Genomic DNA, 23398 nt, shown 5'->3' on the forward strand with positions numbered 1-23398 from the left:
TTATCAATCAATGTAAATTGATAAAAATATTCAGATCAATACTTAAACTGCGTTGTACCAAAGGACTACCTTAAGATGACCAGTTCCAACACTGCACGGAAATAGTAATATTATGAAAATATTTGAGACAGAACTGATCTTGTGTGCAGTCCACCTGCTCCAGAGATGTCTTCTGTCCTTCCTGATTCTGGAAGGACCCCTCTCAGTAATGGGGTGGTCACATTAATGCCTGTTTTATATCTACATAATGGCGTTGCTCCAGGAGGACACCAGTTTTGCGGACAAAATGTAATGTGTCATAATAACTCTACATAGGGACCTTAACAGTTATATCCTCTAGATTCATTAAGTAAACACTCGTATGACATGTATTCAAGTATTTTAATGTATTTAGATGAATTTTTCATTAAATTACAGTTGTTTTAAGATAAGTAATGCTACCTAGTACAGTTGCACCGGTGGACAAATGTCATGTTCAAAACAGAATATTTGCATAGTTGAAGAACGATACTCATTGTTTGCAGATGGATTAGATGTAGAAGAATGAACTGCATATTAAAACATTAATTTTAATGAAATGTTATCAAATTTTAGTAATATTTGTCACTGGGAACACAAAAATTGAGCGTCACGTCAACCACCCATTTGTATAAGAATCAGTTTGAGGGGAGGAGTGGTGGCATTAATACAACTGAAGCCTCCATTTACATGATGGTATCAAATGAAGACATACTGTACTGGGATCACTGTAAGGGCACTAACATTGTTCTGCCTAATGAATGAATGAACATATGAACTAGTAAATTACACTTTGAATGGAACTCAAGAAGGTGAATTTATCCATATTTGGCAACCTTTCGGCATTGTTAGGTAATTTAATTCAGAAGAGGAGGAAAAAGATGAAAGGTGTAAAGGTAGTGAAGAGAACCACAGAGGAGCTTTTCACCACATTATTAGGATTTGATGACAAGAGCACTATACAGAAATAATTAGCCTATTAAGCTTAGTATAATGAAATACTTCAAACGTTCTTAAGACTAGAGTGTATCCCCCTCTAGCAGCTACAGTTACCATAGTAACAACGTGTTTATGATGTCATAGCTATGGTGTTTCACTCCTTCCTGCCTGTCAAAGTATTAGGAAATACTCCTGGGCTTTTTTCTATGTTTCTATTATGATTGGACAGTCTTTCAGACAAAACTAGCAATTTGAAGACATCATATTGGACCCTGTGCACTCATAATGAGAATTTTTAGAAACATTTATACACTTATTAATATAAAAAAATAATGTGTAGATTAAAGTGAATACTGGAAACTAGAATGGCACTAGGGGAGCACAAAGCTCACTAAGGCCCATGATGCTTCCACGTGCTCCTCAGATCCCATTTCATGACTTGGGAAGTCCTTATTCATGAATGTGGAAACAAAATGGCTTCTAAAAACATTTACAGTATCTGTGAGACAATGAAGAGCAAAAGAAACATCAGGTTAGCAATAATATATGATCGGGAAAATGATTTTTTCTAATTATTTCAACACTATATGAATGTAGCACATTGCCCCATCTTTAATGTTAACAAAAGTGATTTTTTTTTGTACCTGCCCTGTGATTCACATCCACTCCACATTTATTGGGTTCTTAAAGGCCTGCGGTGTTCCTATAATCCTGCAGTGCTGACAGACAGACAATCTAAACCTTCTTGGCTGAGCAAATGATCATTAGTTGACTCAACAAACAACAAATTCTGAAATTTGAATGTTTTTTCAGAACATTTAGTCCATTATCTAAAGCCTTTGTGTGAACCTAGAGTGCTTTTGAAAAATTCACTAACCTACAGTTGAAAAAGTTTGTTTCATGACAGCAGTTAGAAATTATTCAATACCTCGACTCTGGAAAGGGAAGGGAGCTGAAATGGAAAGCAACACTTAACCTGTGATGCTCCACCTTTGTTTAAACAGATTAAATCTCCTCCTGTGTAAAGACAGCAGCCAGGTGTAGCCGCTCCTCCAGGATCCAGATTATTAATGCTGCCTGCAATCCAACTCCACTGAAAGTTGCTTATCATGGAGTGTCATTTTAACCCTAACACACACACACACACACACACACACACACACACACACACACACACACACACACACACACACACACACACACACACACACACACACACACACACACACACACACACACACACACACACACACACACACACACACACACACACACACAGCTATCAGCCTAATGGAAAAGTAAAAGGGTTGCTCTGGTTGACTGGAGCAAAGCAAACACAGAGAGACAGATAGGGCAAGACAAGAGACAGGTGGAACACAAACACACACACACACACACTGAGCACTTCATACATGCAGCAGGATACACTGTCCTACATTTACAAAACACACACACACACACACACAGACACACACACACACACACATTCCTGTACTTCTATCTTCTATATAGTGCTTACAGGCCTTTGACAAAGTGAGGACCGGCTGAAATGTCCTTCCTTCCCAAAAATGTCCTCACTCTATCGGTTAAAAATGTGTTCTGGTCCTCAGTTCGTAAAAAGTACAAATACACACACACACACACACACACACACAGGGGTAATAGAGGCACCCAACCACCCACACTGAGCACTTCATACATACACACAGCAGGATACACTATCCTACATTTACAAAACACACACACACACATTCCTGTACTTCTATCTTCGTGAGGACCCTTCATTGACATACAATAACATCCCTTTATTTAACCTTAACTATAATTTCTAAATTCTAAATGCCTCAACACAAACCTTCACTTAACCTAACTTAACGCTAAGGGCTTACAGGCCTTTGACGAAGTGAGGACCGGCTGAAATGTCCTTACTTCCCAAATATGTCCTTACTCTGTCGGTTAAAAACATGTTCTGGTCCTCAGTTCGTAGGAAGTATAAGTACACACACACACACACACTTTAGTACATGCCGGATATTGTCCCAACACAAAAAACACACCTAATACGCACACACACGGAATATAGACATGTGTACAGTAGGATGTGTCTTCCACACCTGGAGGATATTTAACTTACATTTAACGCATGACATACTAGTGCATGTACAGGCCTGGTACATTATGAGAGGAATCCATGCCTACACACACACACACACACACACACACACACACACACACACACAGAGAGAGAGAGAGCTGTACAGGGTCCTGTAGTGCTGCTATAAAGCCTGCTAGTTGAAGAAGTGTCAGAAAAGCTACGACAAGCCACACAGGAAAAAGGTAACCTCAGCTGCCAGAGTAATGACATAATGTTGTTTCAGCAGAAAAAAAAACACGTAATGAAAAACTAAGTCTAAGACATTAGTCCTGCAATACATTCAGTACTATAGTAATATCGTCCAGACTTATTTTTATGAATGGAATACAACATATATCAGAAACAAAAAAAGCTTTGACACTGCTCCCCAGGTCAATCAAGCTCATTTCAGCTGTGCAAGATAACATACTTCTATACAGAACAGTATACTGCTTCATCACATTAAATGATTGTGCTATAATCAGCTGAAAATATGTTTGACAGCATTCTACAAGGACGACACATTAAAACAGGACAAAGTTTCATGTTTCAAAGTCTTACACCTCTTTGTAAGTACATGCATCATGATAGATCATCTACATTAAAGCAGTTTGAAGCACATTAGTCAAAATCCAATCCACCTTGAAAATACCACATTAAAATGAGCTTTTAAGGATTCCCAGCAGCCAGAAGAACCTACATAAAGCTGGATAGGTAAACCTCATCATAACAGTTCTTTAATTTAAACGTGATGTAGCAACAAATCTGGCAATTGAGGGAATATCAAATAAAAATTTCAGCTGGGCTCTCAGCAGGCAGCTTACACTGGACCTATGTTGTTCCCACAGAAGACATGAAGTCATGTTCAACCCTCTGGAGTCCATCTATTTATTGAATATGATATGTAGACAAGCTGAGCAAGCCAGTTGAAAGTGCAATCATAGGAGCTTTCACAGTGTGCCATTTATGTTTCTCGACCATTTTCATTTTCCATACCATTTTCTTTCTAAAATGAAAACTATTACTGTTTGTACTTTACATGCAAATAGACTGTTTTGTAGTTTTATTATTTATTACTTTTCCTGCTGTTTTTGTGTGTATAAATGGTTAAAATGGCACATTTCCATAGACACTTGTGTCTTTTGTTTGTATTTTGGGTTTCTGGCAGCTTTATACTTTGTTAATTAAAATAAAATGAAAAATCTGACTGATAGCCAAGTTTGTGTGGAGAAAAAGGAGCCATGCATGTGATGTAAGGACAGACTGAAAGATGCTAAACAGAGACAGAAATTAATGCATAGGAAGTTGACAAATTTGAACCAAAATCTCGTGGACTTGAGAGGTTTAAAGCCTTTTTAAATCACACCCTCCAGCATGGTGATCAGTGATTTAAGTCACTTCCTGATCTCAGCAGCAGCAGCTTGTGCTGACGTGCTCTATAGGCTGCCCCCCCCCCCCGGCCCCCCCGGCCCTGCCACCAGGCCAGCAGCCTCATATTCATAACAATCACTATCACTACCATCATACAATCACTTTATTCTGCTCTCACATTACCCGCTGCCGCCACGTTAGAGCGGCTGACAGGTTGCTGGAGCCCGGCGTGGACGTGCTCCGCTCCCACTCCCACGGTAAGCAATCACCGGCACAGCGGGAGGTGTGTGCCCGCCGCCCGGCCAGCCCTGCTACCCTTCTCCACCCTCATCTCCACCAAATCAATGCTGCCCACTGATACTAGCAGGCCCTTTATCACACTCCCCACAGCATCGGTGCAGCCGCAGAAAGCAGCCGACAAGAAAAGAGACAACAGCGCCAAATCACGCCGCTCCATCTTCGCTTTGTCCGGGAGAAAAGCTCCACACGGACACCGAGAGAGAGAGGCAGAAAAAAGCAGTCGAGGAACGGAAATCCTACCTTTCGACTCAACGCTGTTCCCGAGTAGAAGTAGTAGGCTATCCCCAGCACCCACAGCACCGCAAAACACAACAATATCCTCGATTTCCTCCGCATGGCTGCCTCGTTTCTTCCTCCGCCTGCCGTGTGTGCTCTGCTCTCTCTCTGCTCGGGCTGTAGCGGCTCGTCCAGCTCGGCTGTGTCCGTGCAGGGCGCTTCGCCGAGCGGCTTCGGCAGGCTCCGTCAGTCGGTCAGGGGGAGCGGAGGGAGCAGGAAGCAGCCAGCCAACATCAGAGGGGTTAGAGGGCAAAGGCTAGCCGACTCTAATCCAATCAAACGCCGGCTCAGGCAGCCCTGGAGGAGGGCCGGGCTGGCACAGAGTCGAGCCGTGCCGTGCGGGTCCGTGCTAAAGCCGAGCGGAGGGAGGGGGTGGGGACAGTCCCTGGGGGAAATGATTGTTGTAAAATTTCAGTAATGTGGCTCCGTGAGCAGAAAGAAAGGATCTGCGATCATCATGCTGTCACTGTGTGCCGAACAGCTGCAGGGACTCCGAGGAGACGCTGGGGGCGCCAGAGACACTTTAACCCGGGTTAAATAACATAAGAGTGCTCTTATCTCTGGTTCTGACCCGGTCTGACAACAGGAGACACACTCAGAGACCAACACTCAGCACACTTACTGCTTTCTCCTTGCATTGCTCTTCTTTCCTCCCTTCCCTCCGTCCTTCCTCTCTTCTATCCTTCCTTCCTCTGTTTGTTTCTCCTTCCTTCCTTCTTTCCTTCCTTCCTTTCTTCCCCTGCCTTCCTTTCATTTTTTCATCCTCCCTCCCTTTCTTTCTTCCAATCTTCCTCTGTCTTATCCTTCTGTCCTTCCTTCCTTCCTTCCTTCCCTCTGTCCTTCCTCTCTCCTATCCTTCCTTTCTTCCTTCCTTCCTTTCCTTCTTTTCTCCTTTCTCCTTGCTTCCCTCCTTTTCTTCCTTCTTTCCTCCCTTCCCTCCGTCTTTCCTCTCTCCTATCCTTCCTTCTTCCGTTTGTTTCTCCTTCCGTCCTCCCTTCCTTCATTCCTCCTTTCTTTCCTTCCTTCCCGCCTTCCTTCCTTCCTTTCACCTCTGCCTTCCTTTCATTTTTTCTTATTCTACCATCCTTCCTCCCTTTATTTCTTCCACTCTTTCTCTGTTCTATCCTTCCATCCCTTCCCCTTCATCTTATCCTCCTTTCCTTCCAAAAACCAAAGTGGACCAAACTATCCCAACCATGCACCGTACTGTCAGCCCAGACCTGTTGCTCATGTTCTCAGCATGTCAGAGTTAACCCTATAAATGAGACAAAATGTCTAGAAGGTGTTGAACATTTCAGTGAAAGTTTTGAAAAGTGTCTTGGCTCATATCAAACTGTCTGTGAGAAGATCTCAGCTAATCTGAGAGTCTCTTCATGTTCAGCCTGCTTCAGTCTGCCTCTGACATTTTTCATTTTAATGGGGACAAAATGTGATTTTTGACTGTCGAGCAAAATGCCCTGCAGTCCAACTTTAAAAATACTATCAATATACACTTTGTGCTGTGTGCCTCCAAAGAGCGTCCCAGTAGTATTACACAAACACACATTTATTCACTGCTGCTCTGGCTACGGTGGTCTGAAGAGTGTGTTTATGTTACCTACAGTAGTGTTAGAACATGGATGGATGGAAGTCAAACTGAAGTGAAGAGAGAGAAGCACAGAAACAGATGTTGTGCAGAGCACGGAGGTAAAAGAGCTTTTTATCTTTTGCCCTTTGCCTCGGATGTCTAAATAACTGTTATGAGGGTCTCAAATTTCCCCTGAAGAGATCAGTTTGGCTTTGAAGAAGCCTTCCAGAAATAGAGGAGAGACAACAAGTCCGTCTCTTGGCTGTGAGCTGGTTGTCCTTCTTCACGTCCATGCAGTGCCTGTAAAGTTACTCTAAATACATTTAACCCTCTGGAGTCCACAAAAGCGCCGGAGCACGACTTCTTCATGACGTCATGACGTAAAAACGTTCAGCAGCACGGAGCCCTGCTGTCAGCTGAACTCTAAAGTTTTGGCTTTTTCTAATTTAGCTTTGTGCATTTGGCATTTGTAATGTAATCTTTAGTGTTCACTGTTTTTCAGGTTTTTTTGTAATTTTTTTTTGTGTTTTTTTTTGTCAATTTTGTGTGTTTTTTGTATTTTTAATATATTTTCGGTGTGTTTTGAGTATGTTTGTATGTGTTTTTTGTAATTTGGTTTGTTTTTCATGTTATATGTGTGTTTGTTGTCATTTTTTTGCGTTCAAAATGTTGATCCAGTAAGTCAAAATGAAAAAAATAACTAGGTCATATAGGTGAGGTTGTCTTGAAAACAATGATACCAACACGTCATGGTAAAGATTTTTAAGTGGTTTATACAGGCAGAATGAAAAGGAGTCGAAAACCGACAAAATAGCCCCAAACTCCAAAGGGTTAAGTAATGTGAATGCTTAGACTTCTAAGGATTAACATGCTTGTTTTGCATTTTCATAAGAGATGTCGATTTATCATATATTATCATTTTTATAAATCTGAAGCATAAACAAAGGAAGACTGATTCAGTTGAGCAGAGTGATCACATGTCTGAGAGGGGTGCCACATTTCATTCATTCATTAGTCACAAGTCTTACAGAATGAAATACAGGCCCCGCCACTAAAATAACAGCTAGTTCAACATTATCTGTTTTAAAACCTGCCTCACTGGAAGAACTGCTGACAACTAGTCAGTTAACCTTTCTACATGTGCACAGCAGTGGGGGGAGAAGTATTCAGATCCTTTACTGCAGTAACACCACACTGTGAAATGACTCCACTACAAGTAAAAGTCCTGCATTCAAAACTTACTGAAGTACAAAAGTATCAGCGTCAAAATGTGCTTAAAGTATCAATAGTTAAAGTATTTGTTATGCAGAATGAACCCACTCACATTATTATATATATTCCAAATATAATATTGGATTATTATTATTGATTTGGTTTAATTCATGAAAAAATTAATCATGTTTTTCATCTTAAATCTCAAGTAAAAAGTACAATAATTGTCTTTAAAATGTAGGAGTAGAAGTATCAAGTTACATAAGATGGAAATTCTCAAGTGAAGTACTAATACCTTAGAATTGTACTTAAGTACAGGACTTGAGTAAATGTACTTAGTTACATTCCACCACAGGCACATAGGCAACAACACTACATACACAACAGTTAATGTTTTAGAAGGGTTGCAATGGTTTCTGTCTCAGTAAATGTCAGTTTCATAGTATACAGTATTACACAATTATTATTATAATTATGATCAGTTATGACCCTCAAAGGAATGCTGTATTATAATTGAAATTTTAAACCATTTTAAAAATTAAGATTAGATTAGATTCAATTCATTGTCCTCAAGGGCAATGATGCTGATACTTTTGTACTTCAGTAACTATGTTCCTTGTTCTTTTTATTTTATGTTATATTAGGGAATCCCACTATTCAAGCCCCATGAGGGTTTTTTGGGTTTTCCTGGCATGTCTTTATTTTATTTCAATATGTATATGGAATATATAAATTGTGTTATTGTTGTAGTTATTATGCTATGTTCTTTCTTTTAAAACTGTGCCAAATAAATCAAATCAAATCAAAGGGAAATTCATTTTCACATCACTGTACATTCAACAGATAACACAGACGCTCAACAACATTTACATCTTTTTTTTTTTTGAGAGTACGTTCACATTTTTTATTTGACATCAACTCTAAAGTTTCGATATGACATTTTAATTCTCTTGTGAAAACGTTAAAGTTAGGGAGGGATTTGGAAAACTTCACCCTGTGGATGTGGAACTTTCCCATCAGAAGCATAAATTATAAAGTTAGTTAGTTATAAAGCATGCTGTTTTGTCATTAGATTCAAATTTTGAGATAATATCTTTACGTTAAAAAATGATGGTCTGTCCAGCCTTATCAAGTATGAAGTTTTCCATATCCCTCCAAAATACACTGCAAAAAAGCCAACTTGTATTTTTTGGCCTAAAACAGTGATTTAATTCGGTAAAACTTGGAAATATAAATTACTGACATTTAGGGGCAATAATGTAAGTTAGCACAACAAAGGAAGCCAGTTGTCTGCTCAAAAACAAGTTTGTGAGTTGTTGTTACTTATATCTTTAAGTTTGGGTTCAAAACAAGGGACAATAGTTAGCTGCTAACTCTTATTTCTTTGTTGTGAAATTTGGTCATTAGCCAAAGCTAGCGGCTAACTGATGCTAGCGGCTAACTGATGGTAGCGACGCTGCTTGTTGCAGCTACAAGAGTAGCCATTAGCGTATCAATGCTAACTCAAAATTGTGGTCGCAACATAAGCTGACATTCATAGTGGCGTTACAATCGTGCCAGAGAAATTCAGAGTTGAGCAAACTCAAAAACAAAACTTAAAATATTTAGTTTAATTGTCCAACTTAAAATTTTATCAAAGTTTGTTGCCTTGAATTTTGCCTTGAATTTTGAATTCACCCAACTTTTCTTTTTTTGCAGTGTATAGATGACAATGGGCAAGTATAAAATAAATGTAAAGGTTTCTCTGGTTCATCTCCATAGAAAGTGCACATTTCACTTATATCAGCAAACCTGGAAATTGATTTATTACATGGGTAAAAATTATGCAAAATTTTAAAATGAACCTCTCTGATTTTATTTGAGAAACAGAATTGGAAGGGACACAACCATGCTCTAGTCTACACCAATTTATTCCGTTCAATTGTGATTCCAAAAAGAACTTTCCTCTGGGGGGAAATCTTATTTTGTCTCTGTAAAATTGTTCTGATATGCTTTTTTGTGCATTTTTTTATCCATTACATCAATTTTTAGAGAAGGTATTTGAACAGTAACATTTTTGATAATTTATGTGACATTTTATTAACTCTATCATACCAGTGGGGATGGCCTTTACAATAGAAACAAACTCTCTGTATTTGACTGGAAAGGCCTTAGCTTCTAGGAAGATTCCGTTGCTATAAAGACTTCCCTTATCGTCAAACAAGTCTTTCACAAAGATTATGTCCCTCTCAATCCAGCCCTCTTTATATACACTTTTGTTTTTAATAGTAATTTGACCATTGTTCCAAAGTAATTCCTTGTGTGGAGAAGAGAGTTTCAGTGGCAATTTAGAAACTGTGAAGTTGCAGCTCATTAGAAATCTTAAGCCTCCTATTTTTTTAAATACATTGTGTGGAATAAAATTCCATAGTGACTCTGGTGCTCAACATTAACATCACACAGCACATGACATAGAAACATCACATGGCAAATAAACATTCATCGCTCTTTTGTTTCGAGCATCAATGGCTGCAGGGATCAGGCTTTATCCAAGACGAGCCCTTCTACACCTAATGAGGAAAGTCTCCCTTTTGGGGGAAAAATAATTGGAAAGCTCTACATTTTGCATTTAACCCTTTGGAGTTTTGAGCTATTTTCTCAGTTTTTTAAATACAAATTTAAATCATTTTTCCACTTAAAAACCGTTTACCATGCAGTCTTGGTATCAGCTTTTTCAGCACAACCTCACCTATATGACCTGATAATTATTTATTCATTTTGACTTACTGGATTAACATTTTAGCCCCCCAAAAAACTAAAGTCTGATTTAAAAAATTATGTTTATTTTTGCTTTCAAAACACAATCATGCTCTGTGGAGAATTCCGTAAATTCCGAAAGTCCGTCTGTCAATCCATTCATCGTGGACGCAAATATCTCAGGAACGCCTCTAGGACATTTCTTCAAATTTAGCATAAACATCCACTTGGACTCAAGGTTGAACTGATTTGCTCTTGGTGGTCAAAGGTCACCTCACAAAATATGATTTTAGCCACGAATTCATACACTAATTATAACAAAATGTCACCTAAATGCTTAATAGGATAAAATGATGACGTGATGATATTTTATATCAAAAAGGTCAAAGGACGGACTTTTTTTTAAAAGTTGCAAATGTGAACAAAGGTTGAAAATATTACATAAAAGAGGTAAAATGAGGATACCTGCTAGTTCTATATTTTTAGACTAAATATATTTGACTTTATTTCTGGTTGTACTTGGTCTATCATCATCAAACAAAACTAGCACAGAGTTACAAGCCAGAACTTTTGATGGAAGTTAACACATACAGACACACTCAAAACACACCAAAAACATAATAATAATTTAAAAAAAAAGTTAAATCATGTTAAATCACTTCAAGGTGTTTTTTTTTTAACCTTTGCTAAAAAAGGGTTGATGCATTAAATTGGACATGGAAACTTGTGGAAAAACCAAAACTTTAGAGTTCAGCTGACAGCAGGGCTCCATGCTGCTGAATGTTTTTTTACATGGTGACATCATGAAGAAGTCGTGCTCCGGCACTTTGGTGGTTAAGGAACCAACAGGAGAAAGATGAGTCAGAACATCTGTGAGAGCGTCTGCAGGAGAGCTGGGAGGTGTTGGAGCCATTTCCTGTCTCAACTGTTGACTAAATGCCTCATTAGGGAAGCTTTTACTGCAGCAGAAAGACTCTTTAAAGAAACCAGCTTTCATACACAGTCTTCTATTTTTGTGACCTTTGCTTTGATTCTCTTGTTCTTTAAAATTCTCATTCCAAGTATTTACATAAACCTTGATGTGAAACATTGTCACCTGTAAAAGGAGTTGTCAGCTAGTAGGATCAAAAACAAAATGATTAATAGGAGAAAGTACAGATTGTACATGCAGGCAGAGACCAATTTATTCCTTTCTATATTACTACACTATTGTTACTGTAGTGGCATCGAGCTGCCAGATAAACATGTGGACTTCTATTTCCACTATCTTCAGTACATCAAAGCTGCAGCTCATTATTCAGGTACAGTGTGATGTCAATCTGTGTGGATTATTTACCATCCAGGCTTTTCACTGCTTTGCATTCATTTTTTCAAATAATGTCAGTTTTCAACAATCAATTAGCAGCCTGAGACCCCGAGCTGTCACTTCCTGTCAGCCGTCGTACCAACAGCTCGGTTGATCAATGAAAGTTAAATAAAACTGTCACTTCACATTATTTTACCATAAAGCAACCAGCTGCCAGGGAGACAGTGTTTCTACACAGAGACTACAGGTTTATAGAGCCTATCTTAATCAGTAAAAAGGAGAGCTCATTCGATAAATATCCTTTGAGTTGATTTTTGTTTTGCAAATAAAGCACGTTGAGTAAATCCAAAAACTTACTGACCTGCTGCACAGAACACCCACGGAAATGTTTTTCTTGAAATCAAATGAGGTGTGATAATGGAAACAATAACAGCAGTGATCAGTCAGACTAGTCAGACGAAAAGAAGACCCAAAAAGACACAACATGACTAAAAAAAGACACTAAATGACCCAAAAAGGAATTTAATAGCTAAAAAAGACACTACAAAAGACACAAAATGACCAAAAAAGACACATGACTAAAAAAAGACACAAAATGACCCAAAAATAAATTTAATAACTAAAAAAAACACTACAAAACACACAAAATGACTTACAAAGACACAAAATGACCAAAATTGCTCCGCTAAACACACAAGACACAAATAAAATTAGACTAGAGTCTAACTAGAATAAAAACCAGAGTTGATGACAGGATCACACACAATCACAAGATCACATTTATGTTGGTTTTTCTTTGTTTCTTTTCGGTTCCAAATGTTGATCCAGTAAGTCAGAATAAAAAATCTATCATAATTAGGTCATATAGGTGAGGTTGTGCTGAAAAAAACAAAAACAAAATGGCATTTAAACATTTTTAAGTGGTGTATACAGGCAGGATGAAAAGGATTGAAAAAAGGACAAAATAGGCCAAAACTCCATAGAGTTAAAGGAATACATCACCTGCAAAAAGATCATTGTTTTTCAAATTCTCACACTATCATCTTGAACTCTTGAAGAAAACTTTTCTTTGCATGCCAGGATGAATGAAAAATCCAAAACTGAAATTCTTCAACTGAAGTAAATGGGGGCTTTTAACACCAGCAACACTATGTTAAAACCTGTTTACCAACTCCTACACACTACTTCAGAACATCTTTTATAATCTAAATGCCCCAAAGTCTCTGAGATTCTTTAACTCCAATTGATCATTTTCTCTGTTTACTTTACAGTCACAAAGCTATGATTGCATTATTTTCACAGTCTTCTTATCTGTTTCTTGCCTGCCTCTCTACTAGAAATACTCCACAACACCAACAACACTGTGGTGGGTCAGAGTGGAGCTGGACCACAGACCTGCACTGTCCCTCTGTCCTCTCTAATGTCCACTGACCAGCTGATCCCGTCTGATCCTACACTATGTCTCGCTGAACTCTATGGAGTCTTGGAGTCTATTTTTGAATCCTTTTCATGTCTTTTTTGGTCATTTTGTGTCTGTTGTTGTGTTTCGTTATTTTGTGTCTTTTTTTTTTGTCATTTTGTCTCTTTTTTGTCATTTTGTCTCATTTTTGTCATTTTGTCTGTTTTTTGTCATTTTGTGTCTTCTGTGTCTTTTTTGGTCATTTTGTGTCTTTTTTGGTCATTTTGTGTCTGTTGTTGTGTCTTTTTTGGTCATTTTGTGTCTTTTTTTTGTCATGTTGTCTTTTTTCCAGTCATTTTGTGTCTTTTTTGGTCATTTTTATGTCCTTTTTCTAGTCTTTTTTTTTTGTCATTTTGTGTCTTTTTTTAGTAATTTTGTGTCATTTTTGGTCATTTTTATGTCCTTTTTCTAGTCTTTTTTTTGTCTTTTTTTAGTCATTTTGTGTCTTTTTTGGTCATTTTTCTGTCTTATTTTGACGTAAAAACGGTGCAGCATGGAGCCCTGCTGTCAGCTGAACTCTTAAGTTTTGGCTTTTTCACAAGTTTCCATGTCACATTTAATGCATCAACCCTTTTTTAGCAAAGGTTAAAAAAAACACCTTGAAGTGTATTAACATGATTTTACTTTTTTTTGCAGAGATTTTTCTAATATAGCTTTGTGCATTTAGCATTTGTAATGCAATCTTTTGTGTTTACTGTTTTGTTTTTATTTGTAATTTCTTTGTGTTTTTTTTTGTCATTTTTGTGTGTTTTTTGTATTTTTATTATGCTTTTGGTGTGTTTTGAGAGTGTTTGTATGTGTTGTTTGTAATTTTGTGGGTTTTTGTTTGGGCTTTTGGTTTGTTTTTCATGTTTTGTGTGTGTTTGTTGTAATTTTTTTGTGTTTTTTGTCATTTTTGTGTTTTTTGTATTTTTATTATGTTTTTGGTGTGTTTTGAGTGTGTTTGTAATTTTGTGGTTTGTTTTTCATGTTTTATGTGTGTTTGTTGTAATTTTTGTGTGTTTTTTATGTTTTTTGTCATTTTGGTGTGTTTTTTGTATTTTTATTATGTTTTTGGTGCGTTTTGAGTGTTTGTGTTTTTTGTAATTTTTTGGTTTGTTTTTCATGTTTTATGTGTGTTTGTTGTCATTTTTGTGTGTTTTTTGTGTTGATCCAGCAAGTCAAAATGAAAAAAATAACCAGGTCATATAGGTGAGGTTGTCTTGAAAACAATGATACCAACACGTCATGGTAAAGATTTTTAAGTGGTTTATACAGGCAGAATGAAAAGGAGTCCAAAATAGCCCCAAACTCCAAAGTGTTATGTAATTTGAATGCTTAGACTTCTAAGGATTAAATAAAGGCAACACAGAATATGTATTAAAATGTATTTCTAATTATCTGCTAAATCAAAACAATGACAGAAACATAGAAAAGATAAAACATAATTAACAAACATCAACATTTATTCAGCATTTCATTGGAATAATAAAATATCCTATTGAAACATTAATGTAACACAAACACAGGTGATTGTCATGGTGGCAGTGTGTTGGTGTAGTGGAAGCAGCCTGTAGAAGCTTTGTGTTGCACTAAACAAACATTAAGCTGTTAATTCCTGTGGGTCTGATCATTCTACCAGCATCCTTTTAACTATTTACACTTGCTCTATTTGAATATTTAATCACTTGAGGGTATCAACAACTTTCATTTGCCATGCGGCTGTTGGAGTTAGTATAGTATTGTTTTTATGAGCAGAATTTAATGTAATATTCTGTTTTCTTAACCCTCCGGAGACTCCAAAAGCACCAAATCCAGACTTCTTCAAGACATCCAGACTAGAAAACAAAGCATTTTGTATGAATTACCCTCCCCCGGTCGGGGGGGTAATTCATACAAAAGACAAAAAATGATGTGCATTGGTCCAAAGTTTTCTTTTGTGAATGTTGTATTTATGTACATGTCCTGTACTATCAGCGCTCAATAAATATAAATGTTTAAAAAAAAAAAAATAAATAAAAAAAAAATAATAGATCCATGATGAGGGACTTCTTGACTGTCCAGCAGACTGTGTGCAGGTCCACTTCCTCCACTCTGCTGTGTTTTTATGTGGACATCCTCCTACAACAGAGACGACTGAAGCACAAACGCCTTGTACTCATAAGATACAAAAGTAGGACCCATGACCACTGTGAATTATATTTTCATAGATTTTTTTATTTGTTCACAAGTCTGATTCACTCTGAATCTCTGAAAGAATCAGGCTTAAAACTGCCACACACAATATAAAAATACATCATTTATTCAATAGGGATACACACGTCATTAAGTCAGATGTATTAACAAGAAAAACTGCACATGTTGTGAGAGTTTGTTAACCAGTGTTTTGATAGTTTTGCTGTTTGCTGTTTTCATTTTTCATTTGCTTTGTTTACCATAGAGCAGGGGCCATCAACTACATCTGTCCAAGGGCCACACTTTCTCTAAACTAACACTGTGGGGGCCAAACTTTCAAATAAATTAAATACAACATACGTCCAGTTAGACTTTCGTTGTTTGATATTTCCACTTTCTTACTAAATTCATGCTATTTTTATTTACCCATATCAGTGTCAACAGACTCCTAATAAACATGGGAAATCCATATTGATAACTATATACTTAAATGAAATAAATAAAATGCTTTCAGACTTCCACCAAGGAGGCAGTTCAGTAAGGAGTGATGGTTAAAGAAACATCATGGTAAATATGCTAAATAACAACACATTTTTTCCTTCTCATATTTTCTGAAATCATTAGGCTATCACTCTGCGGGGGCCCGGCTAGAAGCTTTGGCGGGCTGTATATGGCCCCCGGGCCACCAGTTGATGACCCCTGCCATACAGGTAACGGGGAGTGAAAATGATCATTTTGAGGGTGAGGTATTCCTTTTTTCTGAACAACAGAATGTGTTTGAGGGGTAAAAACAAACTGCTTTCTTAGTGACAACAGTATGTAGACTGTGTGTACAGTGGATTGTATCATCAAACTGTTTTGTCTGATGTCCCAATCAAAAGGAGAAACTACATATCAACAGTCCTTCACCAGTAAGAACATTTCTTGTAAGTTAATTAATCCTCATTGAAATACTTGCAAATTCCAAATTTCAACCCTAGAGAATATTGAAGGATATTACATACAGTCAGAATGTGTAAAAAAAACATACAGACCCGGGGGAGGGGGGTGATATTTTGAAAAAAAAGTTTAAGAGATTAAAGTGGCAAATCTACGAGAAAAAATGTGCAGATTTATGAGACTTAAAGTGGTGAATCTGCAAGAAAACATTTTTTTTCCTACTTTTTTCTCGTAAACCTGCAACTTTTTTTCTTGAAGATTTGCCACTTTAATCTAGTAAATCTGCGACTTTTTTTCTTGTAGATTTGCCACTTTAATCTAGTAAATCTGTGATTTTTTCTTGTAGATTTGCCACTTTAACCTAGTAAATCTGCAACTTTTTTCTTGTAGATTTGCCACTTTAATCTAGCAAATCTGACTTTTTTTCTTGGAGATTTGCCACTTTAATCAGTAAATCTGTGCCTTTCTTTTTGTAGATTTGCCACTTTAATCTAGTAAATCTGCAACTTTTTTTCTTGTAGATTTGCCACTTTAATCAAGTAAATCTGTGACTTTTTTTTGTAGATTTGCCACTTTAATCTAGTAAATCTGTGACTCTTTTTCATGTAGATTTGCCACTTTAATCTAGTAAATCTGTGACTATTTTTTCTTGTAGATTTGACACTTTAATCTAGTAAATCTGCAACTTTTTTTCTTGTAGATTTGACACTTTAATCTAGTAAATATGCAACTTTTTTTCTTGTAGATTTGCCACTTTAATCTAGTAAATATGCAACTTTTTTTCTTGTAGATTTGCCACTTTAATCTAGTAAATCTGCAACTTTTTTCTCGAAATGTTACCCCCCCCCAGGTTTGTATCTTTATTTTTATTCATACTTAATATGCCGTCATAGTCAAGTTCTCCTCGTACAAGTCACTGAAGAATAACTCTGAATAACTGTTTGTACGACTGTTTCTTGCAGATTTTTTTCCTAAATTTTTCATTTTTACATTGGAGGTCCATGTCAATAAAGTTAATATTATTATATTATTATCATACTGATTGGTCAGATGTCATGGTGTCACTGTCTGTGACGTAGCCTGATCTTTGCTGATTAGCTGGAAGAAATCCATGTGGTTCTATGACCAAACAGAGAGACTTGGGGACCTCATTTAGATATCCACTGAAGTTACCAAATATAGTTCTTCGCCCGATAAAGGGTTAAAGTGAAATCTGAACTCAAGGTTGAGACAGTTCACACAGTGTACTTGTCCTCCCCTTGCCTCTGGGCTTTGTGGTAGTGTGTGTAGCTGCTGTACAGCTCATTGAACACTTCTCTGACTCCCGCCTGCAGGCCGGCTGTCAGAAACTTGATATCCTGCTCCAAACACAGGTCCAGTATCCCGTAGATCCCCTCAGTCAGATGCAGCTTCACGTCTGGTCGCAGAGTGACCTGGAGAGGGAAATGAGGAGAAGAGAGCAAAGACTCAAATAATGACAAATACAAGCAGGTTAATGACCAAAATGACAAAATGACCAAAAATGAAATTTAATAACTAAAAAAGACAATACAAAAGACACAAACTGACCCAAAAAAGACACAAAATGACCAAAATTGTTAAGAAAAAATAAATATTCATACAATAAAATATTCTGTTAACCCTCTGAAGTCTCCAAAAGCTCCAAAGCATGACATCTTCATCACAACGTGACTAGAAAACAAAGCAGCGTGGAGCCCTACTGTAAATTTACCTCTAAAGTTCTGGCTGTAAACTCCATGAGGCCAGTTTCAGTTTGATGATGATATACCAAGTAAAACTGGAGACAAGCTCAAATATATTTAGTATAAAATCATAGAACTGGATGGAACCCTCTTATGTTATATTTGACACCTTTGCAACATTTCAAATTGTTTATTGAGCATGATAGTGTTTTGAAAGTAAAAAAAGATTCAAAATCACATTTTATGTTGGACTAAAGGACTAAAACAGACACAAAATGACCAAAAAAAAGCCACAAATTACTAAAAAAAGACACAACATGACTAAAAAAAAGACACAAAATGACCAAAATTGTAATGCTAAACACACAAGGCACAAATAAAATAGAGTCCCACTAGAATAAAAACCAGAGTTGATGACAGGATCACACACAATCACAAGATCACATATACAGGACTGTCTCAGAAAATTTGAATATTGTGATAAAGTTCTTTATTTTCTGTAATGCAATTAAAAAAAACAAAAATGTCATACATTCTGGATTCATTACAAATCAACTGAAATATTGCAAGCCTTTTATTATTTTAATATTGCTGATTATGGCATACAGCTTAAGAAAACTCAAATATCCTATCTCAAAATATTAGAATATCATGAAAAAGTATACTAGTAGGGTATTCAACTAATCACTTGAATCGTCTAATTAACTCGAAACACCTGCAAGGGTTTCCTGAGCCTTGAAAAACACTCAGCTTGGTTCAGTAAACTAAATCACAAGTATGGGGAAGACTGCTGATCTGACTGCTGTCCAGAGGACCAACATTGACACCCTCCATCAGGAGGGTAAGACACAAAAAGAAATTTCTCAAAGAGCAAGCTGTTCGGGTGGTCCGTAGCGTAGTGGGTTACACAGGCGCCCCATGTATAGAGGCTACAGTCCTCGCTGCGGTGGAGCTGGGTTCGAATCCGGCCTGAGCTCCCTTTGCCGCATGTCCTCCCCTCTGTCACCCCCTTTCTATCTGTCTCTCTCTTTCAATAAAGCATGTAAAAATGCCAAAAAAATAATCTTAAAAAAAAAAGAGCAAGCTGTTCACAGAGTGCAGTTTCAAAGCACATCCACAAAAAGTCTGTTGGAAGGGGGAAATGTGGCAGGAAACGCTGCACAACCAAGAGAGATGACCGCAGCCTTAACAGCATTGTGAAGAAGAGTCGCTTCCAGAATTTGGGGGAGCTTCAAAGACAGTGGACTGAAGCTGGAGTCCAGGTATCAAAAGCCACTGTTCACAGACGTGTCCGGGAAATGGGCTACAATAGCCGTATTCCCATGGTCAAGCCACTTCTGAACTCAAGACAACGGAAGAAGCGTCTGACTTGGGCTATGGAAAAGAAGCACTGGACAGTTGCAGAGTGGTCCAAAGTCCTCTTTTCAGACGAAAGCAAGTTTTGTATTTCATTTGGAAGTCAAGGCGCCAGAATCTGGAGAAAGGCTGGAGAGGAGCAAAATCCAAGTTGCTTGAAATCCAGTGTGAAGTTCCCACAGTCAGCGATGGTTTGGGGAGCCATGTCAGCTGCTGGTGTTGGTCCACTGTGTTTCATCAAGTCCAGAGTAAATGCAGCTGTGTACCAAGAGATTTTAGAGCACTACATGCTTCCGTCTGCTGAAAAGCTCTATGGAGATGATGATTTCATTTTCCAGCATGATCTGGCACCTGCCCACAGTGCCAAAACCACCAGTAACTGGTGTACTGACCATGGCATTACTGTCCTCGATTGGCCTGCCAAATTCCCCTGACCTGAACCCCATAGAGAATTTGTGGGGTATTGTGAAGAAGAAGCTTAAAGACACCAGACCCAACAATGCAAATGAGCTAAAGGCCGCTATTGAAGCATCCTGGGCATCCATAAAACCTCAGCAATGCCACAGGCTGATTGCCTCCATGCCACGCCGCATTGATGCAGTAATCCGTGCAAAAGGATTCCCAACCAAGTACTGAGTGCATTAATGGACATTTTCAAATGTTTGATTTTGTTTTGCTGTTATAAATCTTTTTTTTTTACTTGGTCTGAGGAAATATTCTAATTTTTTGAGATAGGATTTTTGAGTTTTCTTAAGCTGTAAGCCATAATCATCGTTTGTAGTATTTGTATATGCTCTCAAATACTTTTTGAATTTCATTTCTATCTGCTACAGAGGCTGAAAAATCGATTATTTAGTAGAAGCGTTCACACTTCTGTTAAATTTCCAGAAAAACTTCAGGTTTTAGGGGCTTATTTTAAAATCGCCCAGAGGTTTTACAGGCGTTTCAGGCGTCAATGGGTTAAAATAATAAAAGGCTTGCAATATTTCAGTTGATTTGTAATGAATCCAGAATGAATGACATTTTTTTTTTTTTTTTAAATTGCATTACAGAAAATAAAGAACTTTATCACAATATTCTAATTTTCTGAGACAGTCCTGTATGTTGTTTTTTCTTTGTTTCTTTTTGGTTCAAAATGTTGATCCAGTAAGTCAGAATAAAAAATCAATTATTATTAGGTCATATAGGTGAGGTTGTGCTGAAAAAATATATATATACCAACATGGCATTTAAACATTTTTTAAGTGTTGTATACAGACAGGATGAAAAGGATTCAAAAATGGACAAAATAGCTCAAAACTCCATAGAGTTAAAGGAATACATCACCTGCAAAATGATCATTGTCTTTCAAATTCTCACACTATCACATTGAACTCTTGAAGAAAAGTTTTCCTTGCATGCCAGGCAAATAATGACAAATACAAGCAGATTAATCTGAGGTCAAACTGTACATTTCCATTTCATAAGTCATATCTTTGTTTCGCCATCAATAGGCCTGATTATGACAGACAGCTTCCTGTTTCACTCGCTGTGAGTCATGTCTGTTTCTACATCTTCCTGCTGCACGGCTTCTTTCTCTGTCTTAGCTGATCACTGGTAGCATGTTAGTGCACATCTCCACAGGCTGAGGCCAGCCTAACCACACTCTAATTATGTGCCACAATATTTGAATATTCATTTAAGTCTCACATCCATCTTCATAACAGCAAGTCTCAATTCAAGTGGCATCAAAGGACAGACAACAGTCATGTATCCTGGAAGAACATTAATGCAAATGTTAAGAGCAGGACTATAACAGGACAAGACTGATGATGGACTAATCACTGTTTGGAACGGCAATATTAAATATTTAACAAAGCAAATGGAGCGGAGGGCAGGTTATAAAGAAATTAACCCTCAGGGGCATCAGGGAGAAGATCAATTCAATATCATAACATTATCTTTATAGTGGTGATTTTCAGCCTTCTGTACTGTAGAGTTGGTATTAACTTTATAATAATTGATTAATGCTGCTTTAAAAACATGTGGAGGTGCAGATCTGATACACACACACAGGTACAGAAGCCTTAAATACAGAACGAGCAGGATGAAAAACAGCTTCCTCCCCTGGGCTGTCACAACTCTCAACACCCACACAGGAAAAAATAATTAAAATGTGCAATAAACGGACATGTGGAATACAACTGATATTTGCAAAACATACAATCTACCTCATCTATAACATATAGCATTCTCAGTAGTCATCTATTTATTTCTATACTTATTTATTACATCACGTCCTTGTTCTTGTTTTGTCCTTGTTTAGCTCGGTATTTTTAAATGTTTTTACTCATGTTGTTTTGTGTTATGATTGTCATAACTATGCACCTTATGCAGTGGCCCTTTCAATTTCGTTGTATAGTGAACTTTATAATGACAATAAAGGCTATTTAATTTGATTTGATTGATTTGACATATAAACACAAGCACCAGCACCAGCTCCAGAACCAGAACCAGAACCAGCACTACACAAAGCTTTGCTCTCTTTCTGCAACAACATGTGAATGTGTACATGCAGACACACTTTGTGTGCTCAGTGAACTCTGCAGAATATTGACCAGTGTTTTGTTGCTGTAGACCTGCCAGGTGTCACACAGCCGTGACGTCATGACTTGGCTGGAAGGAGTCCTCACCCATGTGACCAGCGTCATTACACTGTGCTGCTGGCTGTAGCTGGTAAATGATTAGATTAAAGCTGGCTCGCCTGATTACAGGCTTCACGTTATGAAGAGAGCAGCCTCTTATGGTTTTAACAAAGCTAACATATCAAGTGTCATGTGGAGCAGCAGTCTGCTAGAGTTAGTGGTGCAGCCGCTGTCCACATACCTGGTGTTGGTATCAAACCACATGATAGCTGAGAGAGCAGGAGACACCTGGACGCTGATGACTCACCGTCTCCTCACACACACTCTGTCCTACTCTCAACACTTTTAGTCCATGGGCCGGACCAGATTTTGGTACCACTCAAGGTGGCAAAATCTAGCAATGTTTTTTTGAAAAGGTACATGTCCATCGATGATACTTTGGTATGATAGCCCATCCTAAGAGGTAGCTTTATGACAGTTATCAGCACATAAAGTTATACATCCCCTGCAATAAATAGGCCTCTAAAGGAAGGGGGCATACCCTGTTTTGTGCTCATTTTAAGATCTTTACTCATGTTATGACGGCATGTTTGGTATCATTTTAAAGTGTACAATGCTAGCTTTCATTAAGACCTAGTTTTGGGCATCTAAAAAAAATATAAAAGGTCACAGGTCAAAGGTCAAACTGTCTTAACAACTATTTTGAAACTATTTTCGCCTAAACTGTTGTCTTTTTTTATAGCACTGTGAAATGTAGTAACAGCACTGACACAAATAACAAACGCTAAAATACTCACAGGACTGTAACAATTCAGGAAATGTATAATCTTCCCATAATATCCTAGTCCTAGAGTCCTTATTTAGTTTTCTATATATCTTTAGCCCAATCATCATCATCATCATCATAGTTCAGAGTTAAGGCAACTTCTTCATCCTCCTCCACCCTCTGATTTGTGCATGTTTTCAGTTTGCACATTGTGGTGCACTCAACATTGTTGCTTGACAAATCATTTTTTCTTGGGCGGGTCAAGTCAAGTCCTAAGTCGAGTCAAGTTGAACAGAAATCCATCCATCCATCCTTGATGTCCTATATTATTTTAAATTAGAAAATATCAGGTTTTCTTTACAAGTTGCATCCAACTAATTAAGGAGAATATAGGGACCATTTTTCTATTTGTTTGGAGGATAGGCTCCACTTTTATTCCAGACTGACCTGTGTCTGTCCTGGCTTTATGTCTGATTTGTTACCGGGCAGAATCGCTTCTATTGGACTTTCATTGTTTCCATTTAATCACTGATGGATG

At 37.6% G+C, this 23398-nt stretch overlaps 2 protein-coding genes across 4 annotated transcripts in view; both read right to left on the reverse strand.

Annotated features, from left to right (window-relative positions):
* Window positions 1-5882, reverse strand: part of galnt2 (UDP-N-acetyl-alpha-D-galactosamine:polypeptide N-acetylgalactosaminyltransferase 2) — a 115826-nt gene extending 109944 nt beyond the window's left edge. Inside the window, exon 1 of one of the 2 annotated variants that reach the window (XM_059357291.1) lies at window positions 5003-5882. In XM_059357291.1, coding sequence (XP_059213274.1) covers window positions 5003-5098 — 96 coding nt within the window. In that variant the 5' untranslated portion in view covers window positions 5099-5882. The remainder of the gene's footprint in view (window positions 1-5002) is intronic. The other variant, XM_059357300.1, reaches the window with a different exon arrangement.
* Window positions 5883-14745: 8863 nt separating this feature from the next.
* urb2 (URB2 ribosome biogenesis homolog) overlaps window positions 14746-23398 on the reverse strand; it is a 41045-nt gene continuing 32392 nt past the window's right edge. For both annotated transcript variants that reach the window (XM_059357254.1, XM_059357253.1), the window contains exon 12: window positions 14746-17844. In XM_059357254.1, the coding sequence (XP_059213237.1) occupies window positions 17647-17844 (198 nt within the window). In that variant the 3' untranslated portion in view covers window positions 14746-17646. The remainder of the gene's footprint in view (window positions 17845-23398) is intronic.

Source organism: Centropristis striata, chromosome 2 (genome assembly GCF_030273125.1).
Source record: "Centropristis striata isolate RG_2023a ecotype Rhode Island chromosome 2, C.striata_1.0, whole genome shotgun sequence".
In the NCBI taxonomy this organism is placed as follows: domain Eukaryota; kingdom Metazoa; phylum Chordata; class Actinopteri; order Perciformes; family Serranidae; genus Centropristis; species Centropristis striata.